The following is a 19,951-nucleotide window of genomic DNA, read 5'->3' as shown; positions in this document are numbered from 1 at the left end:
TCTATGTACTACTCGTTTTTTTTGATATGAGAAAAATTCCTGTTCCTCGAAGTTTCATTAAAAAATTGTAAAAGTATGAGGCAAATTGTATGACTCCTAAATTCAACCCCTACAGTCAAGATCATCATCAGATACTTTATTTCTGAATGCAAACATTTAAAGTTTATCCTTCAAATCTATATATCTATGTATTCAAGCCATCTATACAAGATAATTAATCTATACATCTATAACTAGCTTTAATATTCAAAATCGTTCTCTACTAAAGCAAAAATGAATATGAATAAAAATAAATTTCAAATAAAACATAAAACATGAAATGTATGAAATAAATTATTTAAGACAGTTCAAATACTGTGGAAGAATATAAAATAGACAGTGAAAGGTAGATCACAAACAGCAAATTGTTCGCAAGAATTTTAGCCGCTGTTCGTACTAAGGACTGAATAAACAGACACAAGGTTTCTTGTAATAAAGATTCAGCAAACAACGAGGCGTTGTTCTCGGATCATTGGAGGAGAACCAAACGACGAATAAACATCCATGCTGAAACGATCTGAATTCCCCTGTGGCTGTAAAACCGCGAACGAGTTGTGGTTGCGAAAACAGTATGTGTGTGTAGCTGTTTGAGTTTTAAATCTTGCCGATCAGATATCGCACCTACTGAATTGAGCGACCTCCCTGATTTTTTCAGAATCATTTACTTTATTACTCTTGATGTATTAGAGCTTCTCATTGTGATTTATTAATTGATTATGAAGGGAGTAAGATAGTATTCTTTTCTAGTAAGTTTGGAAGTATTAGTATATTGTTGTTGTGTTTAGAGGTGAGATAGGATTGGGATTCAAGTTTGTATTGTGTGTTTATGTATGGTTTTATGTGTGATTTCTAAGGAGTATGCATGACTTCAAATTGTATTGTATTATATTACAATATGCATATATTGCCACACGAGTTATGAGTATTGACATTTCAAATCCAAGTTTACAAATCCCCAAATTTCTCAAATATCCAATTTCCAAGTTTCCAATTTTCCAATTCCCTAAATTCCAAATTCCCCAAATTCCCAATTCCCCAAATCCCCAAATTTCCAATTCCCCAAATTTCCAATTCCCCAAATTCCCAATTCCCCAAATTCCCAATTCCCCAAATTCCCAATTCCCTAAATCCCCAAATCCCCAAATCCCCAAATCCACAAATCCCCAAATTCCCAATTCCCCAAATCCCCAAATCCCCAAATTTCCAATTCCCCAAATTCCCAATTCCCTAAATCCTCAAATCCCCAAATCCACAAATCCCCAAATCCCCAAATCCCCAAATCCCCAAATTCCCAATTCCCCAAATTCCAAATTTCCAATTCCCCAAATTCCAAATTCCCAATTCCCCAAATTCCCAATTCCCCAAATTCCCAATTCCCCAAATTCCCAATTCCCCAAATTCCCAATTCCCCAAATTCCCAATTCCCCAAATTCCCAATTCCCCAATTCCCCAAATTCCCAATTCCCCAAATTCCCAATTCCCCAATTCCCCAAATTCCCAATTCCCCAAATTCCCAATTCCCCAATTCCCCAATTCCCCAAATTCCCAAAATTTCCCAAATTCCTCAAATTTCCCAAATTTCCCAAATACCCCAAATTCCACAAATTTTCCAAATACCCCTATTCCCCAAATTGCCTAAATTTCCAAATCCCAAAATCCCCAACTTACCAAATCTTTCATAATAAACACACGACCAATTTTTTCAAAAAATCAAATACTCGAAGTGCATCGTGTTTCTATTATTAAAGGCTATTTACTCAATTATTACCAACATCCTTGAACTTGAAGGAAAATAGAAAAGAGAGATATCGTAGGTAAATGTTGCAACCGTCGAACGGGTAGTTCAGTTCCTTTAATAATTGCAGAAAAATCTGCGGAACGTGGAGCAAAGACTTCGTGGCGCGAGTCGGTATAATGGTCGGTGCATATTATGCACATGCAACAATGCCTCGAGCAAGGATCTTCTTTACAAAGCCACCGATCGGCTTTTCAAGTGGTACGTGTCAGGGACGCATCAAGGTATCTTGCCCTTTGCATTCGTAAGATTCTGTTGTCGGTGAATATTCTCGAAGGGAGACCATCTTTATAAGACGTGGATACTCAGATCACGCCATTTTAGCTTTGAACGTTATAATTTCCAAACGTGGTCGCTTGGAGCGCGTGAAAATAACGTATCACGTTACTTTAGGTTGAAATATGATGTATTGTTAATTAAGTGTGACTATTTTTTGAGAGATAGGTAGAAATGTATACATATATTCAAAAATTAGATGATTAACGCCATCCTGCGCCATTTATTTATCAGATGCGTCAGTCTAACTATTAAGGTAGGACAAAGTAGACTAACTATTAAGGGCTATAACATTAAAATGAACAAAGAAAATTAAAATATTGTGAGTATTTTATGTTCAGAGATCCTTGATAATACAACTTATGGTTGGACATAAATTTCAAGTTGAAGAGTATTCCAAATTTAATAAATTTATAAATTGACACAGTTACATATTTTTCAAACTTTCAATACCAAGATTGATAACTGTTCGATAAGAGTTCGCCATCATTGTCTATAAATAGTTTTCAAAGAAGAAAGAAATTATTCCGAAAAGGACGATCGTAAATCAACTGACAGTTTTGACATGTTCGGTCTGATTACGACACACAGGATTTCCAGGTGACTGTTCATAAATGTCAGATGTTTATCGGGTAGCGTCCGCTAGCCAGGTATTCTTACGATCAATTAGGCAAACGACCTGTGCGTTCGTGCATAGTTTCTATTCATCCGCTTGTTTTTCATTGTAGTTAATTGGAATGATCTTTCCATTTGTTTAGTATAAAGAAAGGGGCGGACGAAAATGTTTTATTTAAGTTCTGAATTATTGAATCTGAATCATTATTTTTAATGTTTAAATCTTATGATACCATATTCTTCGATTTACAAATTTAAAGATTCCCAAATTCTCAAATTGACAAACTGTTAAATTGTTAAATTCTCAAATTCTTCAAATTTTCTTATTTTCCAATTTTCAAGTTCTCAAACTCCCATGTTCACAAGTTCCTAAATTTGTAAATCTCTCATTTTTAGATTTCTAACTACCCAATATGTCAAATCCCTATATTCCCATATCTCCAAATCCCAAAATCCCCAAAACCCCAGAATCCCGATTCCCAAATTCCCAAATTCCCAAATTCCCAAATTCCCAAATTCCCAAATTCCCAAATACCCAAATTCCCAAATTCCCAAATTTCCAAATCCCAAAATCCCCAAATCCACAAATCTTCAAATCTCCAAATCCCAATACTTCCAAATCCCTATACTCCCAAATCCCAACACTCCCAAATCCCAACACTCCCAAATCCCAACACTCCCAAATCCCAATATTCCCAAGTCCCAACACTCCCAAATCCCAATATTCCCAAATCCCAATACTCCTAAATCCCAATACTCCCAAATCCCAATATTCCCAAGTCTCAATACTTCCAAATCCCACTATTTCCAAATCCCAATACTCCCAAATCCCAATACTCCCAAATACCAATACTCCCTAATCCCAACACTCCCAAATCCCAATATTCCCAAATACCAATACTCCCAAATCCCAATATTCCCTAATCCCAACACTCCCAAATCCCAATATTCCCAAATCCCAATACTTCCAACTCCCAATACTCCCAAATCCCAACACTCCTAAATCCCAACACTCCCAAATCCCAACACTCCCAAATCCCAATATCCGCAAATCTGCAAATCCCTAAATCCCAGTACTCCCAAATCCCCAAATCCTAGAATCGTCCAATTTCTAAACTTATACCCCAAACTCCCCAACCAACTCGTCAATAAATCAATGCAAACCGTCCCATAAAATCCTAGTTCTGGCAGTAACCTCAAAGGCAGTTTAACTTCCACGAGATACGCCCCCGCGAATAAAACAGAGGTCCGAAAACGCCTACGAGACGGCGTAGAACATACCTACGTACATTCGTACCGCACGGTTCGAGCGAAAGAAGAAGAAGCGAAGAGAGCACGCGAGCAAAAGGGAAGCTGTCGAGTCGGTCGTGAGAAAGGAAATCCCCGAAGAAAGGGTCTCATTATCGTGTTACCGATCGCGCGTTAAAATTTACCAGGGTAAATAGGAACCGGTTCGGAAAGCGTGGCCCTGGCCGGTGAAATTAGAAGAATGTCAGCGCGGAGAAGCGATCGGTTCGCGCCTTGTCCGCCCCTGACTGCTACATTGTGGTTTATTCGACGACCGCACCGCACCGTCGGGCAACCGCAGTCGGTACTTACAGAAAGTGTAGAGTCCAGTACGCTCAACAAAGGGAAAAAAGCCGTTCACTGGAAGGAAGAGTGAGGTCGGCATTCGAGCCAGCCATCCAGCCAGCCAGACCTGGCCGTAGCTGGCAAACAGACGAGAGTACCTGGTCAATGAACCGTGGGCAACACGCGACGAGGACGGATCACACGAGCGCGATGCTCACCGTGTGCGTACACGCGTCCTCTCTCCCTGATAATGTCTCTCTTTCTCCTTCTTTCTCTCTCTCTTGTTATTACGCACGATACGACCCACTGATGGATCGATCGAATCGATGCGGCCGGAATAAAGGCGTGATCTGCTTCTTCTTCTTCTTCAGAGAACTAACCAACACCGCCAGAAAATGGGACGACTCTCCCCGTGCTGCGAAATGTGATGGGCTTATAAGTAGTGTCATTTGTTCGCGGTCTTTTTCGGTACGATCGAGCACAACGCTTTCTAGCCAGAGGTGCAAGTCTACTTCGATTTTAATCTGCTTATGCTGCTCCCTACTCTTGTTGCTCCTCCTTTCCTGGTCTTGATGCTCTTCTTTGTTGCTGTATTTTTCATTGCTGACTGCCGTTTGTGGTTATTTGATGTTGTTGATCGTTGTTGTTGATTGTTGTTGTTGACTGTGGTTGTGGATTGTTGTCCTTGACTTTTGTTGTTGATTGTTGTTGTTGATCGTTGTCGTTGACTGTTGTTATTAATCGTTGTTGTTGATTGTTGTTGTTGATTATTGTGGTTGATCATTGTCGTTGATTGTTGTCGTTGACTGTTGTTGTTGATTGTTGTTATTGATCGTTGTCATTCATTGTTGTCGTTGACTGTTGTTGTTAATTATTGTTGTTCATCGTTGTCGTTAATTGTTGTCGTTGATTGTAGTCGTTGATTGTTGTCGTTGATTGCTGTCATTGATTATTGTAGTTGATCATTGTTGTTGATTGTTATCGTTGACTATTGTTGTTGATTATTGTGGTTGATCATTGTCGTTGATTGTTGTCGTTGATTATTGTGGTTGATCATTGTCGTTGATTGTTGTCGTTGACTGTTGTTGTTGATTGTTATTATTGATCATTGTCATTCATTGTTGTCGTTGACTGTTGTTGTTAATTATTGTTGTTCATCGTTGTCGTTAATTGTTGTCGTTGATTGTTGTCGTTGATTGTTGTCGTTGATTGTTGTCATTGATTATTGTAGTCGATCATTGTCGTTGATTGTTATCGTTGACTATTGTTGTTGATTGTTGTTATTGATCGTTGTCATTGATTGTTATCGTTGACTGTTGTTGTTGATTGTTGTTGTTAATTATGTCGTTCCTTGTTGTAAAAGTAAAAGTCGAAGAATTTGAGGTTTCCCTCATAAGAGTCTAACGATGAATGATGAATATTAACACGGTCACCTTTTTTAATTAGAAAGATGATCAATTTTTCGAGAAGACAGCCCCATTACCGATTGACACGTACCGATTAGACGCAACTGGTTTTGGAAATGACTTAATCGTTCATAGAGAAAGTACGGAGGAAGCGGACTTAATTGTTAAGCGCAGCATGCCACGGCAGGTCGATGAAATCGATGCGACCGGAATAAAAGCGCGTTACTCTTGCCGTAAGAAACGATGAGATCGATGGACAGGAAACGTGACGTAGCTTGAAACTGTTTAACTCACGTACGAGTTCCATGGCGATTGTTTAGCATCCGACGAGATGTATTCTCGTTTTAAAAGCCAAAAAGGCAATTACCTTATCCTTACTATTACTTGTGGATACGATTGTTACACCGAAAGATTCGTGGTAAAGTAATTGCCTCGGAAGGAAAAGAATAAAGGTTTGTTACGAAGCTGAAGCCTGTGTCATCAGCTTCAAGCCGCGTTCTATTACTTGTTAGCCAGTTCATCCGTACGGCCGTTACTCCATCCATCTACCGGGACATGCAATGCGTAACAACGAGTGAACTTCATCAAAATTTCTGATCGATTCGCCGTAGGCTTCCCTTGTGAGCGATTAGGAGACTTCAAGGAGACTAATCGTCGAGCTAACGTTCTTAAAAGCAAGAATAACCGCTTGGAAAAGCTCGAACAATCGCCACGAGCGTGTGCCATCAAACGACGGCTTCAATCCGAGCCTCATTTCCGGCTCGTCATTTCACTGCAGCATTCTTATAGGAAGATCATCCCTTTAATCAAGCCGCATCAATTCTATCGACCTATCGAGTGCAGGATTCATCAAAGTCTTACCGTTAACTCGTCTGTTAAAAACGAACAGCAAATCATAATTATAATCAAATTACTATAGATAATAATAGGTTGAAGATTTCAGGAAATAACATTTTTCAAAAGATCAAGATACCACAGGTCTCGCATAGATGACAGGCAATAAAGAAACTTATCCCAAAAATCTACGTTCCAACGTATCAAATTAACTCTAACAGGAATCTGCCGTTGGGTCAAACTACCATACTACCTAAAAATCATTACGTTAACCCGTCAAACGAAGACCATACGGGTCAAACAATCGTTCGAACAGAATGAAAAATACGATGATGCATGAGCGTTCCCAGCGACTTCCGAGTCGTTCGAGTCCGCGAGCGTGTACGTCCACGCGCTTCAAAGAATAACGTTCTTCCTCTCGTTGAGCGATAGCATCGTCGTGACCCTTCGAGCAGTCCCCTTAAACCCTCTATATAGGGTGTTTGAGAAAAGAGAAACTTCAAGATTTATCGGATCGGCGGGGATCGATAAATTGTACTCAATTGTTCGACATGCTTTGAGTGGCAAAAGGTGACCATTACTCGCTTTAGTGGATGATGAGAAGACCTAGATCTGGGCAGTTCGAGAGCTGTCTGAAAGATTTTAGGGCAGAGTTGGGGTATTTGGGGATTTTGGTGGGAATTGCAGATTTGGGATTTTGGGGTTTGAGAATTAAGTATTGAAACTTAGGGGATGGAGGGATTTGGACATTTGGGAGATTTGGGGATTTGGAGATTTGGGGATTTGGAGATTTGGAGATTTGGAGATTTGGAGATTTGGAGATTTGGAGATTTGGAGATTTGGGGATTTGGAGATTTGGAGATTTGGAGATTTGGAGATTTGGAGATTTGGAGATTTGGAGATTTGGAGATTTGCAAATTTGGAGATTTGGAGGTTTGGGGACTTGGGAATTTGGTGATCTGAGGATTTGGAAATTTGAAGATTTGAAGATTTGGAGACTGGGAGATTTAGGGATTTAGAGATTTAGAAGTTTGGAGATCTGAGGATTTGAACATATGTGGATTTGGAGATGTGTAGATTTGGAGATTTGGAGATTTAGAGATTTGGAAGTTTGGGGATCTGAGGATTTGAACATATGTGGATTTGGAGATTTAGAGATTTGGAGATTTAGGGATTTGGAGGTTTGAGGATCTGAGGATTTGGACATTTGTGGATTTGGTGATTTGGAGATTTGAAGATTTGAAGACTTAGGGATTTCATAATTTAGGACTTTGGAAGCCATGAGAGTTTCAAGATTTAAAGATTTGAATGTTCAGAAACTTGGAGATTTGGGAATTCAAACATTTAATGATTTGGAGACTTGGAGATTCGATAACTTAAAACGTTGAGAGCTTTGGAGTCTAGAGATTTAAGGATTGAAAAATATACAAACTTGAAGAGTTGAGTCTTTGAAAATCTGAAACTTTGACACTTGAAAATATACAAACTTGAAGAGTTGAGTCTTTGAAAATCTGAAACTTTGACACTTGAAAATATACAAACTTGAAGAGTTAGATCTTTGAAAATTTGAAACTTTGACAATATACTTGTAATCAATCCACCACTAGTATAATGAACGATTTCGCACTCGAACACCGTGTATACCTTGGCTGACCCATCGTGGTCACCGTTGTCCGCGGATATACAGCCATCGACGTGGGCTTCGTCGTGATCACACCTTTCGGGGTCAACGAAGGCTAGAACAGTGAAAGCAAGAAGAGCGGTCCGTATGAATAAGGAGAGCCCAGGAAGGTTCAATAGCCTGAATAAATATATAATAAATCATACGCAAGGTATGACGTTAACTCGGTACTATTATTATCGCGTAACTCGTGCTGTTTCGCTGTACGATGCAACGGGAGAATTAATTTCAGGTTCGAACGGTTCTCTGAATGCATCGTCGACGCGATTCAATGCTATTCAATGACATGAATAAGGAAGCTTCGGTAGCGAGTACTATACTCCGAGTATCAATCGACTTCGCGGATGATTTAGAGACTAACGCTTTTATAACCTCTGCAGATGAGACATTTTACAACGCGTCTTAAGAAGGATTTAGTGCTGTGTATTATTTTAATCTACTTATGATTTTCAGTTAGCTCGTAAATTAGCCTTGTAAGCTGTTCAAAACTACGACGATGAATAAAACAATTAGGAACAAGTTAATTTATTTGTTATTCTACAATAACATATTTATTAATTTTGTTCATAAATAATGAATAAATCAATATTATTTATTATTCGTTTGTTTTTAGTTGTGTCTCAAAAATTTTATCAAAAAAAAGTTGATAAACTTTATGTAAGGCGTACATATGTTTTGTACCTGCACACATACTTTACCTACATACAGACATATGTTACCTACCTATACATACATGTGTGTACAGATCTAGATAAATAATGAATACAAGTGAATATTTTAATATTCAAATTCCAAGTCCTCAAATATACAAGTACAGTCCAAATGCCGAAAGGGTTAAAGCTAATGAAAGATTCATATTTTTGTACATACATGGTCTGCGCGTACATAGAACGAGTGGCCAGAGAAATTCTCACGGTAGGAAATTTCTGTAGAAATTGCCGGACGATGGAACGTGGTAATCGTTGATGGAAGAACGCGTTGCAAACGAGAATCGTTCCGCGGTTAGAATTCGCAAAATGGCATATCGAGGATATTTATCCGGACGAGTGCTGGGCTAATCTAAATTGAATAGACATTTCGAGATGTAGCGGGCGACATTATCCGCCCCGGAGGAAAACACCGCCCACAATAAGCCTCGCTTGAACGCCGCATCCTCGACTGTGCGTTCGAACGCATTTACGTCTCCATTATCTGCCTCTTCCCTTCCGGACGTTTACGCGTTCGTGCACGCTCTAACTCTTCGATTGACATGTTTACCAGGTCGCAAATATTGTTTTATCGTGGACTGGCAATGACTATAAATACGGTTCTCGAAATAGCGATTCGAGATAGTTTTTAGGTAACGTAAAAATTCAAAACTTTCCTCAAATTTGGAGCAAAGTGTGCAGTCATTTTTATAATCATTAATATGCTTATAAAAATTAATATACTATGCTAATTAACACAAGATCCATTTCGTGTCATCGAACTTTGCGTGTACCAAAATCGATGACTGTTCGCTGCAGTTAACGGTCAGCCATTTTGTTTTGAAAATACTAACGAAACGTTTATGCGGTCATCTATATCGAACCTTAAACTTTAATCTGATATACGATATGTACAATTTTGTAGTACTTTTCTGTCATCAAATCGTATCTGACTTTCCAAGTTCTGAAATACATCATTGTCTGCTATAATCGGCAAACAGCCATTTTGTGTTAGAAGTACTGATAAACAGTTTGTTTGGTCAATCTTGTAAAACTCTGGGCTTGATGTTGACATGCTATACGTATACTTTAAAATCAATGATCGTTTCTGATAGTTATGACCCAGCCATTTTATGTAAAGAATGTCTATGCAGTTTTTATCATGAGATATAAAATGATACATCATAAGTGTCATTTTGTAACATTTCCATGTCGTCGATATATCAGTGAATCAGCACCCAATAACATACATTCCCGTCGACGAGCTGTCTCCGTATTTGGATATTTACACAGAAAATAAATCAATTAATCGCAATTATCGGCCGATCGACCGATAGCCACGAACGTCTGATTAACGATCGATCGTCGTTTACCCGATTTCGTTGGTATATCTGATTCGAAGGAAAGGCACGTCCACATCGCGTGTCAGTCCGTTTTTTTAGCTCCTTTTTTTCAACCAACTCTCTCGTGATTGCAGCTGATCGACAGGCACGAGCTTTGATCGATCGATATCAAAACTGGCCGACGAGGTTGTTTCACTAATCGGTGCGCGTGTTTCAGCATGGAAATTCATCGTTGCACGAAGCATCCTGGCGAGGATACAGCAAGACCGTGGCAGCGTTGGCCAAGGCCCTCGGGACGCAACGCACACCCCTGCACTCGAGGAATCTCGCTGGATTTGCACCGCTCCACCTCGCCTGCCAAAACGGCCATAACCAAAGCTGCCGAGAACTCCTGCTGGCCGGATGCAATCCCGACCTTCAAAACAACGTGAGTGATAGGCTAGTTTACGTTGCTTTTTTCACACCCTCCGGTATGCGTTTTCGACGAGATTTAATATCTGATTAAATACGAACAGCTCGCAATACGGGTGCTCTTGTTAACACCGAAGATCGGCGAGTGTTTTTACGAAGATGATTTGTGTGCGGATGATGAATAAATTTTTGCAGGTTGTAGAGGTTTTATTTTGATTGTCGGTATACTGCCGTTGTGATACAGGGGGATCGTAAGTTAGGCACCGTAAGGAGTGGTAAGGAACGATGTCAGAATATATATGGCAAGGGTATTTCATGTTGCGGATATTAGGATTTTTATTGCCACGGTGTTTGAGAAGTTTGGGGATTTAGTCATTTAATTTGTTACTCTGAGTTTGAAAATTTCATTTCGCGCAAATCATCTCGTATTTCTCTATAATTCTTCTATCATAACTTTGTATTTCTTTTACAGTACGGAGACACACCCCTTCACACGTCTGCGCGGTATGGGCACGCCGGTGTAACTCGTATCCTAATTTCCGCTCTGTGTCGAGTCTCGGATCAGAATAAAGTAAGTGCATCGCGTTTTAAAAATTAGAAATTAGTTTCCTTAGGAGAAACCAGATTTCCGAGTATACCTTCATTGACACAATAAAAAATCGCGAAAGCAATAGATAAGACTTGTGATAAATAGAGCCAGTACAATCATGTCATCGGAATGATTGATCGAGGCAATGAGATCACGGCTAAAAATGGGTCCCTGTCCACAGAACGGTGACACGGCGTTACACATCGCGGCGGCGATGGGACGTCGCAAGCTGACGCGGATCCTGCTGGAAGCTGGTTGCGATCGTAGTCTGCGAAACAAGCAAGGGGAGACCGCGAAGGACATAGCGCGGCGCAAGAACCTGACGGAGATATTGGAGATAATCGGTAAAGCGCGAAGCAAGAGTAGAACGCGTAGCAAGAGCCGCGAGGAGGAGGCTGGAGCGGCGACGGCAACGGCGGCGGCGACGACCACGGTGGTGGCTACGGCGGACAAGGTCGACGGGAAAAGCAACAAGAGCGAGAAGAAGCGAGAGAAGACCGGTAGTGGGACCAGCGGGAGCAGGGACAGTTGCTCGAAGAAGGAGAAAAAGAAGCACAAATCGTCCGGCAAGCAGAACAAGGTCCACTTCGAGAAGGCTGTGATGGGCAGACAGTGGTCCCCGTACGGTTGCCACTACTATCCCGATCCGGAAGCGTTTCCCCAGCCACGATTGGACTCTTTACCACCGGATCCTCTGGGTCGTGGTGAACAGTATTACCTGGACCTGGCCGGAAACATCAGGAAGGGTCCGGTCGGGGTTGGCTACACCTGCTACTGCGCACCATTCTTCAGGCACATGGAGGCCAAGCTGGAGAGAGACAAGGCTGAGTTGAAGGCGCACATAGATCAGGCCCACGAGAGGCTAGACCTGAAGGTAGCTAACCTGGAGAGGAGGACCAAAGGACAGATCTCGGAGCTGACCAGATGCGTGGCTGCGGAGAGGACCAGGTGCGACGAGAGACACATGCATCTTCAACAACGTCTCTCCCGCGGCGGTCGAGGCAGACACAGCGAGAGACCGACCAAAACCATGTCCAACGATCAGCCGTTCCCACCGGCTCGTGCCAGGTCCTTGGAGGACTTGCTGGACGACAGGCCTCACGACAGGAGCTTCGAAATCCCGGGAGAGACGTCGATTCATCGGGGCAGCTTAGACGACCTCGATATACCGGCTATACCGCGACTCAGCAAGTCCATGAGGGATCTCCCGTCCGGTTCTGGTGTCTCGAGGTCAACACTCAGGGTGCTCGACGTGCCCGCCAGACTGAACGAAACGTTCGATGGCGTGATCAAGCAGGATCGTAGCTCCCCTCTCGGGGCCGCCTCGTCGCCGTCGATCGGATCCAGGCAACAGGTCCATCAGCAACGCGTGAGTGTGTAATTCGGACCTATTTCGTTTAGTTTCGCTGAGCGTCTCCGGAGGCGTTGATTGAGCTGCTACTTTAATGATACCTTTAGTTGCTTCGGTGTTCAGATACCATATTTACGAGCAGCAAATCAACGCATCTACGGGCATCTCGATACGGGGTAAAACTCGAGACAAAGGGCGGTTATCTTCGTTTTTCTCGTAGTTCACGCTTATCTTTCGACGATAAAATCAGACAACAAACGTTCGATTCGGTGCAATTTATAGGCGCGACAAATGCAATCTATGACTATGATGGATCATGTGCCTGGCATAATGCTCATAGGTGCAGGGGGTACTTTGCTTGTGGGCAGCGAAGAGGTGCAGTCGATTCGGGGAGAATTCAAATTTTTATCTGAGCATTTCACAAAATTAATATTACAAAACGGACATCTTCAAAAAATTTCAAATTTTCCTAAGTCTTCTAGACATAACATTTTCTGCGATTTTGTTCTAAAATATACGGTTGAAATAATTTTCCCAGGATCCTTCTCGAGATCATGGTATAAACTCGTGTCAAGACGATAGTAGCGGCACAAGAAAGAACGACGACAGTTCGAACGAGTGGAGGTCTTCGGGACGACGCAGCGTTCACGAGATGATCAAGCGATTTCAACAAGTACCTGGCATGCACAACGGCTGGCGAGGTCCCCGTTCAGGAAGCAGCGAACCAACCAGTCCTGAGCACAGTCAATGCTCCCAAAATCAAAGGGTCCAACCGCAAGGTGGCGTAGGGAACAGCTGGCGTGGCGAAGGTAATTTTCATTAAAATCCCTCTGATGAAGTTTCTTTTGCGTTTATTGAAAGTTAGCGTCATTAACGTCGCAGGTAACGACAGCGAGAGCAGCGAAAGAGACGACGACGAGCAACCGGAAGCATTAAGCGGAGGGATCTCCGGAAAAGGAGTGATATCAGAACACGTGCATTACGACAGCATCGCCAGAATGCCATATAGGTCTCGTAATGCGGTTTATAGCCCGACACCGCCTTTGCATGATGCACATAACGATTCCGGGTATAGTACTCGTATGTATGGTTCTAGCAAAGGTGCTTCGCCGTCGTTATCAGGTAAACATGTTTTGCCACTTAAATTTGTACATATCTCTGTGTGATTCACCCACGCACGGGTGTAGAGGCTTTGTTTAATAATGGAGAGGTAATAATTACTTTCTTTTTAGGTCAACTAGAATGCGACGTGATTCTTCCAACAAATCCAAATGCGTTTCCCAGCGGTGAACAATTGGCTGCACTGTTGGAACAACCAAGAAGCCACGATCTCACAGTTTATGAACGCGGTGCCGATAATTGTGTAATTAACATCGGAACCGCGAGTCTTGTTTAAGGAAATCGATGTTTTTTTATTTCCAAAGACATCCACTAACGATACCTACTCAGGTGTTAATAGAATTTAGAAAAGGAATATATGCGTACCAGTTTAAATTGTTTCGTTAGATTGATTTTGTACAAAATCATTCTCGTTTTAGAGATTAAAGCGCTGTATTCTTGTAAATAAATGTAGGTATACGCTGTACAATTAGTGAGTTGTAGATTTATGTTAAAACCTGTTAAAGATTTCATTCACGAGGACCTAAGAATATAAGGACCGTGATTGAATACTAATAAAACAATAAGAGACTTTATAGAAATACGAAATTTTAGAAACGACCGGAACGAAGTATTAAGAAATACCTTTCACGTGTAGTTAATTATTTGTTTAATCAGTATACATAATTTCAGTGGAAAAACATTAATTATTATTGTTTGTGTAACAAGAAACATTGTATACCAATAGATGTGCTATATATCACAAAATTAAGTTAAATTATGTTTATTTATTATGTACGTGTATGATAATACGTGTATCATTAATAATCGCGTCGATTAAATTTTGTACAATTATAAATACACGTTATTTGTTCCCTTTCAAAATTAAATGTATTATGCACAGATAAACGTGATTAAATAACAAATAAGATTTCTAGAAATGGCTACTTTATTTTATTTACAATGTGGATGATGTGTGTTCCGTTATCGACGAATGATACAAAGGTATACCTGTAAGTTTTGCTATGGTAGAGCCAGAAATTTGTACAACGACATAATCGCCAGTTTTAATTGGTCTAGTTACGTTAGAATGTTTTTCAATAGGTATATTCAGAGATGGTATTACTACTTGATTGTTACCGTCGTTTCTTCCGTGAAGAAACTGATCTGATCGTTTGCTAACCTAAATTAAAATAAAAATTTAATACAATTCTCAATTCTAATATATGATCATATATTATTTTAAGTAATCTAATTTACCCCTTCTATAAGTATAAGTTGGAATTGTCCGACCTGTAATTTATTCAATTTCTGAGCTTCATTTTTATACACTGAATTCATTCTATCAAGTCGACTTTTTTTCACACTTAGTTCTATATCATCTTTGTAACGTCGATGTGCAGTGGTTTTCTAAAATTAATAAGTAGTTAGACATTTTAATAATGTAATACAAACATAAAGGAATCACGTGCTCGTTGATCAGGTAAACGTGATATAATAAATTACCTCTCGCATGCTATACGCAAAAAGGAAAGCACTATTATATTTTACTAATTCTATCAAGGATAGCGTATCTTGAAATTGCTCTTCTGTTTCTCCACAAAAACCAGCAATAAAGTCACTGGAAAGATAAGCATTTGGAATAATATCGCGTATGCGATTTACTAAATTTATATACGCTTCTCGTGTGTAACCTCTTCTCATTCTTTCTAAAACTTCCGAATTACCGCTTTGTGCGGGTACATGAATTTGTTTGCAAATATTTGGCCTTTCCGCTATTAGGTGTAAAACTTCGTCTGGAAAATCTTTGGGATGTGCGGATGTAAACCTAAACAAATTTTCCTGAAATTATATCACGTAACAATAATTTCATTCGAATTTAAACTGTCTTTAATACCTTATTCTCATTTCTGGATTAATGCGAGAAACTTTGTCTAGCAAATCACAAAACCTGCGTCCTCCCTTTTTATTTTTATATACAGTTTTGAAACCTTTCACCAAATGTGTTTCTGCAGAATTACCCATGTAAAATTCTGATTGTGATGTATCTCTATAACTGTTTACATTTTGTCCAAGTAGTGTTACTTCTTTTACACCTTCATCAGATAAGGCCTGAACCTCTTTAATGATACTGTCAATTGGTCGTGATCTTTCTCTTCCTCGAGTAAATGGCACAATACAATATGTACACATATTATCACAACCTCGCATGATTGAACTAAAAAGTATTTCAATGATACTAGATAATTATAAGTAACATGTCATGCTCTGATAACATAAATATTTACTATAAAGAGCAATAAAGGATTACACAAATGCTTTAGTTGATTCAGGATCCAATCTCACTGGAGTAACATCTGCATATGTTTCATCAAATGATAAAACAACATTGATAGCAGTTTCATTCTCTACTGTTGACAGAAGTCTTGGTAAATCTTTATAGCTATCTGGCCCTGCTATTATATCAACTAGTTTTCCCCTTTCTAATATTTTATCTTTCAGTCTTTCTGCCATGCATCCTAATAAATAAATTTATTATTAATACATTTAACCAAGTAGATCATTTGTAGTGCTGCAATCATACCTAATAAACCAATTTTTTTAAGAGATTTTAGTTTCTTTCTTCTTAAACCATTTAAATATTGCAATTTGTTCCATATTCTCTGCTCTGCATTGTCTCTTATGGAACATGTAATAAGCAGAATTATATTAGCCTCTTCTAACTTTTCTACTTTCCTATAACCATGTGACTTTAAAACTGACCATATTATCTCTGTGTCATTTACGTTCATTTGACAGCCATATACTTCAAAATAAACTAGGACAAACAGATCATTGCATTGATATCTAAATTAGAATCTTAAAGTGAATTAATAATTTTATTATTTTTTCATTAGTTTTGTACATTTGAAATTATCAAGTTTACTTACTTTTTTGACCACAGCCATCAATGTTTTTTATGTAAGGAATATCTGGCACAATAATAGGATCATTAAGACGAGTTTCAAGCTGTAAAAAATCTCTGAACGAAGGTCCATTTTGTGACAGATCTTTGAGTTGTTTTAAGCCAATATTTTCTTTGACATTCTGTTTCGAAATCTCTAAATTTGTTGCACTGACTCGTATCAATTGACATTGTTGAAAATTATAAATAGATGTAGCCCTGCATTTTTCAAGAAACCAAGTCTTTGGCCAATTATAATATGAATTAGGTTTTATTTGATTTAACACTGTTCTACAGATCATATTCAACACTTAATATAATAGCATAAAATACAAGTTTCACTTGTAAGTTCTTGAATGACAAATAAACACAAAAATCTTGGTTACATTAAGATATAGGTTATGTAATGTACTTATGGATTACAATGATGTACATACGCAAATTATACAACATAAAACTATTACAATTTATTTATATTTAGTTTATTGAGCGAGCGAGCGAATTAAGTTCAAAATAGTGCAATTTATAGACTAAAAAATTGGCGTTCATCTAGCGGCGAAACGGGTGAACTAAACGTAAAAATGAATGTCCGACCACGCATATAAGGAAAATAAAAAAATGAATATTTCGGCACTTTGACGACGTAGTATGGTTCCTGAGGCATTTAGAAACAAATTTCTATTAGGGTATGATGCGTTTTGATGCCTAATAAAGCCAGAAAATCAATTTTTGTCAAATTCGGTCGAAAACGGTACAGGTGGCGCCATCTAGCGGCGAGCGGCGGAACTACGAAAAACTAAAATTTCGATTTTCTTCGAAATTAGGCAATTTTACGTATTTCTGAGGGTCAGAAATTGTTCTGTGACCTGTCTAGAACCTATATAATGCTACAAGAACCTCCTCAGAGCGCTAGAAAAGAAAATAAAAAAATAGGTCAAAACATGGACTAAAAAATTGGCGTCCATCTAGCGGTGAAAGTTGGAACTACAAAAATATAAAAATTCGATTTTCTCGAAAATTAGCGAACTTTGAGTACTTCTGAGGCTCAGAAAGTGCTACGTGATCGCATTAGAAGCAAAATAAAGCAATAAAAGTTTCCTGAAAGCTTTAATAAAGAAAATAAAAAAAATGTCATTTTAATGGAGAAAATTTGTGGCGCCATCTAGCGGCGAAACCGCGAACTAAACTGAAAAACCGTATGCCCGTACACGCATTAAGAAAAATTATAAAAGGTAATATTTCGTAATTTTGACGACGTAATATGCTTCTTTAGGCATTTTAAATCAATATTTGTTGAATAAGTCATTCATTTTTTTGCCTATTAAGCCCAGAAAATCAATTTTTATTTGACCCCTTTACTGCGTGTTCGGACATACGTTTTTTCAGTTTAGTTCGCAGTTTCGCCGCTAGATGGCGCCACAAATTTTCTCCATTAAAATGACATTTTTTTTATTTTCTTTATTAAAGCTTTCAGGAAACTTTTATTGCTTTATTTTGCTTCTAATGCGATCACGTAACACTTTCTGAGCCTCAGAAGTACTCAAAGTTCGCTAATTTTCGAGAAAATCGAATTTTTATATTTTTGTAGTTCCAACTTTCACCGCTAGATGGACGCCAATTTTTTAGTCCATGTTTTGACCTATTTTTTTATTTTCTTTTCTAGCGCTCTGAGGAGGTTCTTGTGGCATTATATAGGTTCTATAGAGGTCACAGAACAATTTCTGACCCTCAGAAATACGTAAAATTGCCTAATTTCGGAGAAAATCGAAATTTTAGTTTTTCGTAGTTCCACCGCTCGCCGCTAGATGGCGCCACCTGTACCGTTTTCGACCGAATTCGACAAAAATTGATTTTCTGGCTTTATTAGGCATCAAAACGCATCATACCCTAATAGAAATTTGTTTCTAAATGCCTCAGGAACCATACTACGTCGTCAAAGTGCCGAAATATTGCACTTTGCATGCGTAGTAGAATTGACATAAGCGGCTCATATACATACGTATCTCAATGCTGACTCAAAATAATTAATTACTCATTACCCGAACATTATTTATGAACATTTATGATAGTACCATGTAAATAATGCATTGCTGACCATTCTTTTATCATAAAAGTTTGTAGACTGTGCTCAGAAAGTGAGTAATTAACGATTTTGCAAACTCATTATCGTGCATATTCCTTCTGCGCGCCGCCCACGCATGCCAGGTTGGAATAATTACCGAAAAACCATATCCCCGTAGACTTTAATGCAAAATTGAATTTGCTCGCGCCTATGTACTTGACTTTTCTACTTTTTTGACCACGTTTTTCTCTTGCACCACTCAACCTAGTTCGACCTAGTTACGTTCAAAATCATATTAAATAAAAATGTTGAAAGTATTTTGTACGCTTCATTCTTACACATATAAGATTTGTATTTTCGAGCGGTTTATCTAAAAAAAAAAAAACAGTACTGCTAGCGCCATTTAGCAGTCAAACCCGGAATTTCATACAATAAGATATTTTATATTTTGCTAATACTTTTAAATTGTTCTGTGGGCACTATAGAAACAGACAAATTTTCTTTTACACAAGATTCATAGATCTGTTCGATCATCTTATCTAAATAATTTGAGGTGGTAATTCCACATAACCATGAATCGTCTATGGTAATATTAGCTACATATGGTACAGCAGAACGTGACACTAAAATGGTAAAAGATGAAAAAAGAAACATTATATGATTAGCTTACTGAACATACCAATTAGCTATTGAATAGACTATTTCATTCTGTATCTGTGTATAAAAGATTTACCCTGCATCTTATTTGTAAGGGCCTTACAGACTGTTGGTTAAAACGGTACAAAATAGAATTCAAGTTACATAATGCTAAGTGAGATGGTGCGACAATTCGTTATAAATTGAATAATCACATGAAGTAGATTATATCTGTAGATTGGTCTGACTACGTACAATACAAAATAAGCGGGTAACAGAAAAAAGTAGATAACTGTTGCTAATATAAAAAAATGGAAAATTTCCAAATATCTAGATACTGTTTAGCAAATATGTACTAAAAGAACCTTTTCCAGCACATATATATAAAAGAATTAATAATGTATATTGACGTAACTTTCAATATTAATGAACAGTTCAAAGTCCGAAGAATATTACGGTTCATCCTCTTCCTATGCTTCACTGAGTTACAGAACACTATTATTCAGCTTAAAAGCTTTTCGTTCATAATGATACGGATGTTCCCAATTTTACCAGTCCAAGATCTTATCTCGTGCGCAATACTGCGATGAATTCTCACGTATGGTCATCACAA

General features: G+C 38.7%; 2 protein-coding genes across 10 annotated transcripts in view; one reads left to right on the top strand and one right to left on the bottom strand.

Annotated features, from left to right (window-relative positions):
* dgo (ankyrin repeat domain containing protein 6 diego) overlaps nt 1–14,186 on the top strand; it is a 145,470-nt gene extending 131,284 nt beyond the window's left edge. For 7 of the 9 annotated variants that reach the window (XM_076538349.1, XM_076538345.1, XM_076538338.1 and 4 more), the window contains 6 exons: nt 10,465–10,674; nt 11,131–11,229; nt 11,429–12,616; nt 13,137–13,407; nt 13,460–13,720; nt 13,831–14,186. In XM_076538349.1, the coding sequence (XP_076394464.1) occupies nt 10,465–10,674; nt 11,131–11,229; nt 11,429–12,616; nt 13,137–13,407; nt 13,460–13,720; nt 13,831–13,994 (2,193 nt within the window). In that variant the 3' untranslated portion in view covers nt 13,995–14,186. Of the gene's footprint in view, nt 1–10,464; nt 10,675–11,130; nt 11,230–11,428; nt 12,617–13,136; nt 13,408–13,459; nt 13,721–13,830 lie in introns of those variants that run through there. The other 2 variants (XM_012280736.2, XM_076538361.1) reach the window with 2 other exon arrangements.
* Nucleotides 14,187–14,627: 441 nt separating this feature from the next.
* On the bottom strand, nt 14,628–16,942 carry LOC100874695 (CDK5RAP1-like protein). The gene is made up of 7 exons (XM_003701276.3): nt 16,627–16,942; nt 16,281–16,514; nt 16,008–16,215; nt 15,594–15,914; nt 15,203–15,524; nt 14,957–15,106; nt 14,628–14,879 (listed from the first exon to the last, which is right to left on the bottom strand). The coding sequence occupies exons 1-7, from the start codon at nt 16,940–16,942 to the stop codon at nt 14,655–14,657; spliced, it is 1,776 nt and encodes a 591-aa protein (XP_003701324.2). The 3' UTR covers nt 14,628–14,654.
* Between the last annotated feature and the right edge of the window lie 3,009 nt (nt 16,943–19,951).

This window comes from Megachile rotundata, chromosome 1 (assembly GCF_050947335.1).
Source record: "Megachile rotundata isolate GNS110a chromosome 1, iyMegRotu1, whole genome shotgun sequence".
NCBI classification, from domain to species: Eukaryota; Metazoa; Arthropoda; class Insecta; order Hymenoptera; family Megachilidae; genus Megachile; species Megachile rotundata.
This window is presented reverse-complemented; position numbering and strand designations above follow the sequence as displayed.

Bases quoted from the DNA above. Each gene is read 5' to 3' on its own strand.
- LOC100874695 (XM_003701276.3), bottom strand. From the start codon at position 16,942: ATGATCTGTAGAACAGTGTTAAATCAAATAAAACCTAATTCATATTAT. The intron at 15,915-16,007 runs GTAATCCTTTAT...AATACTTTTTAG, and splicing joins GAATCAACTAAAGCATTTGT to TTCAATCATGCGAGGTTGTG. The intron at 15,525-15,593 runs GTATTAAAGACA...AAATTTGTTTAG, and splicing joins AATCCAGAAATGAGAATAAG to GTTTACATCCGCACATCCCA.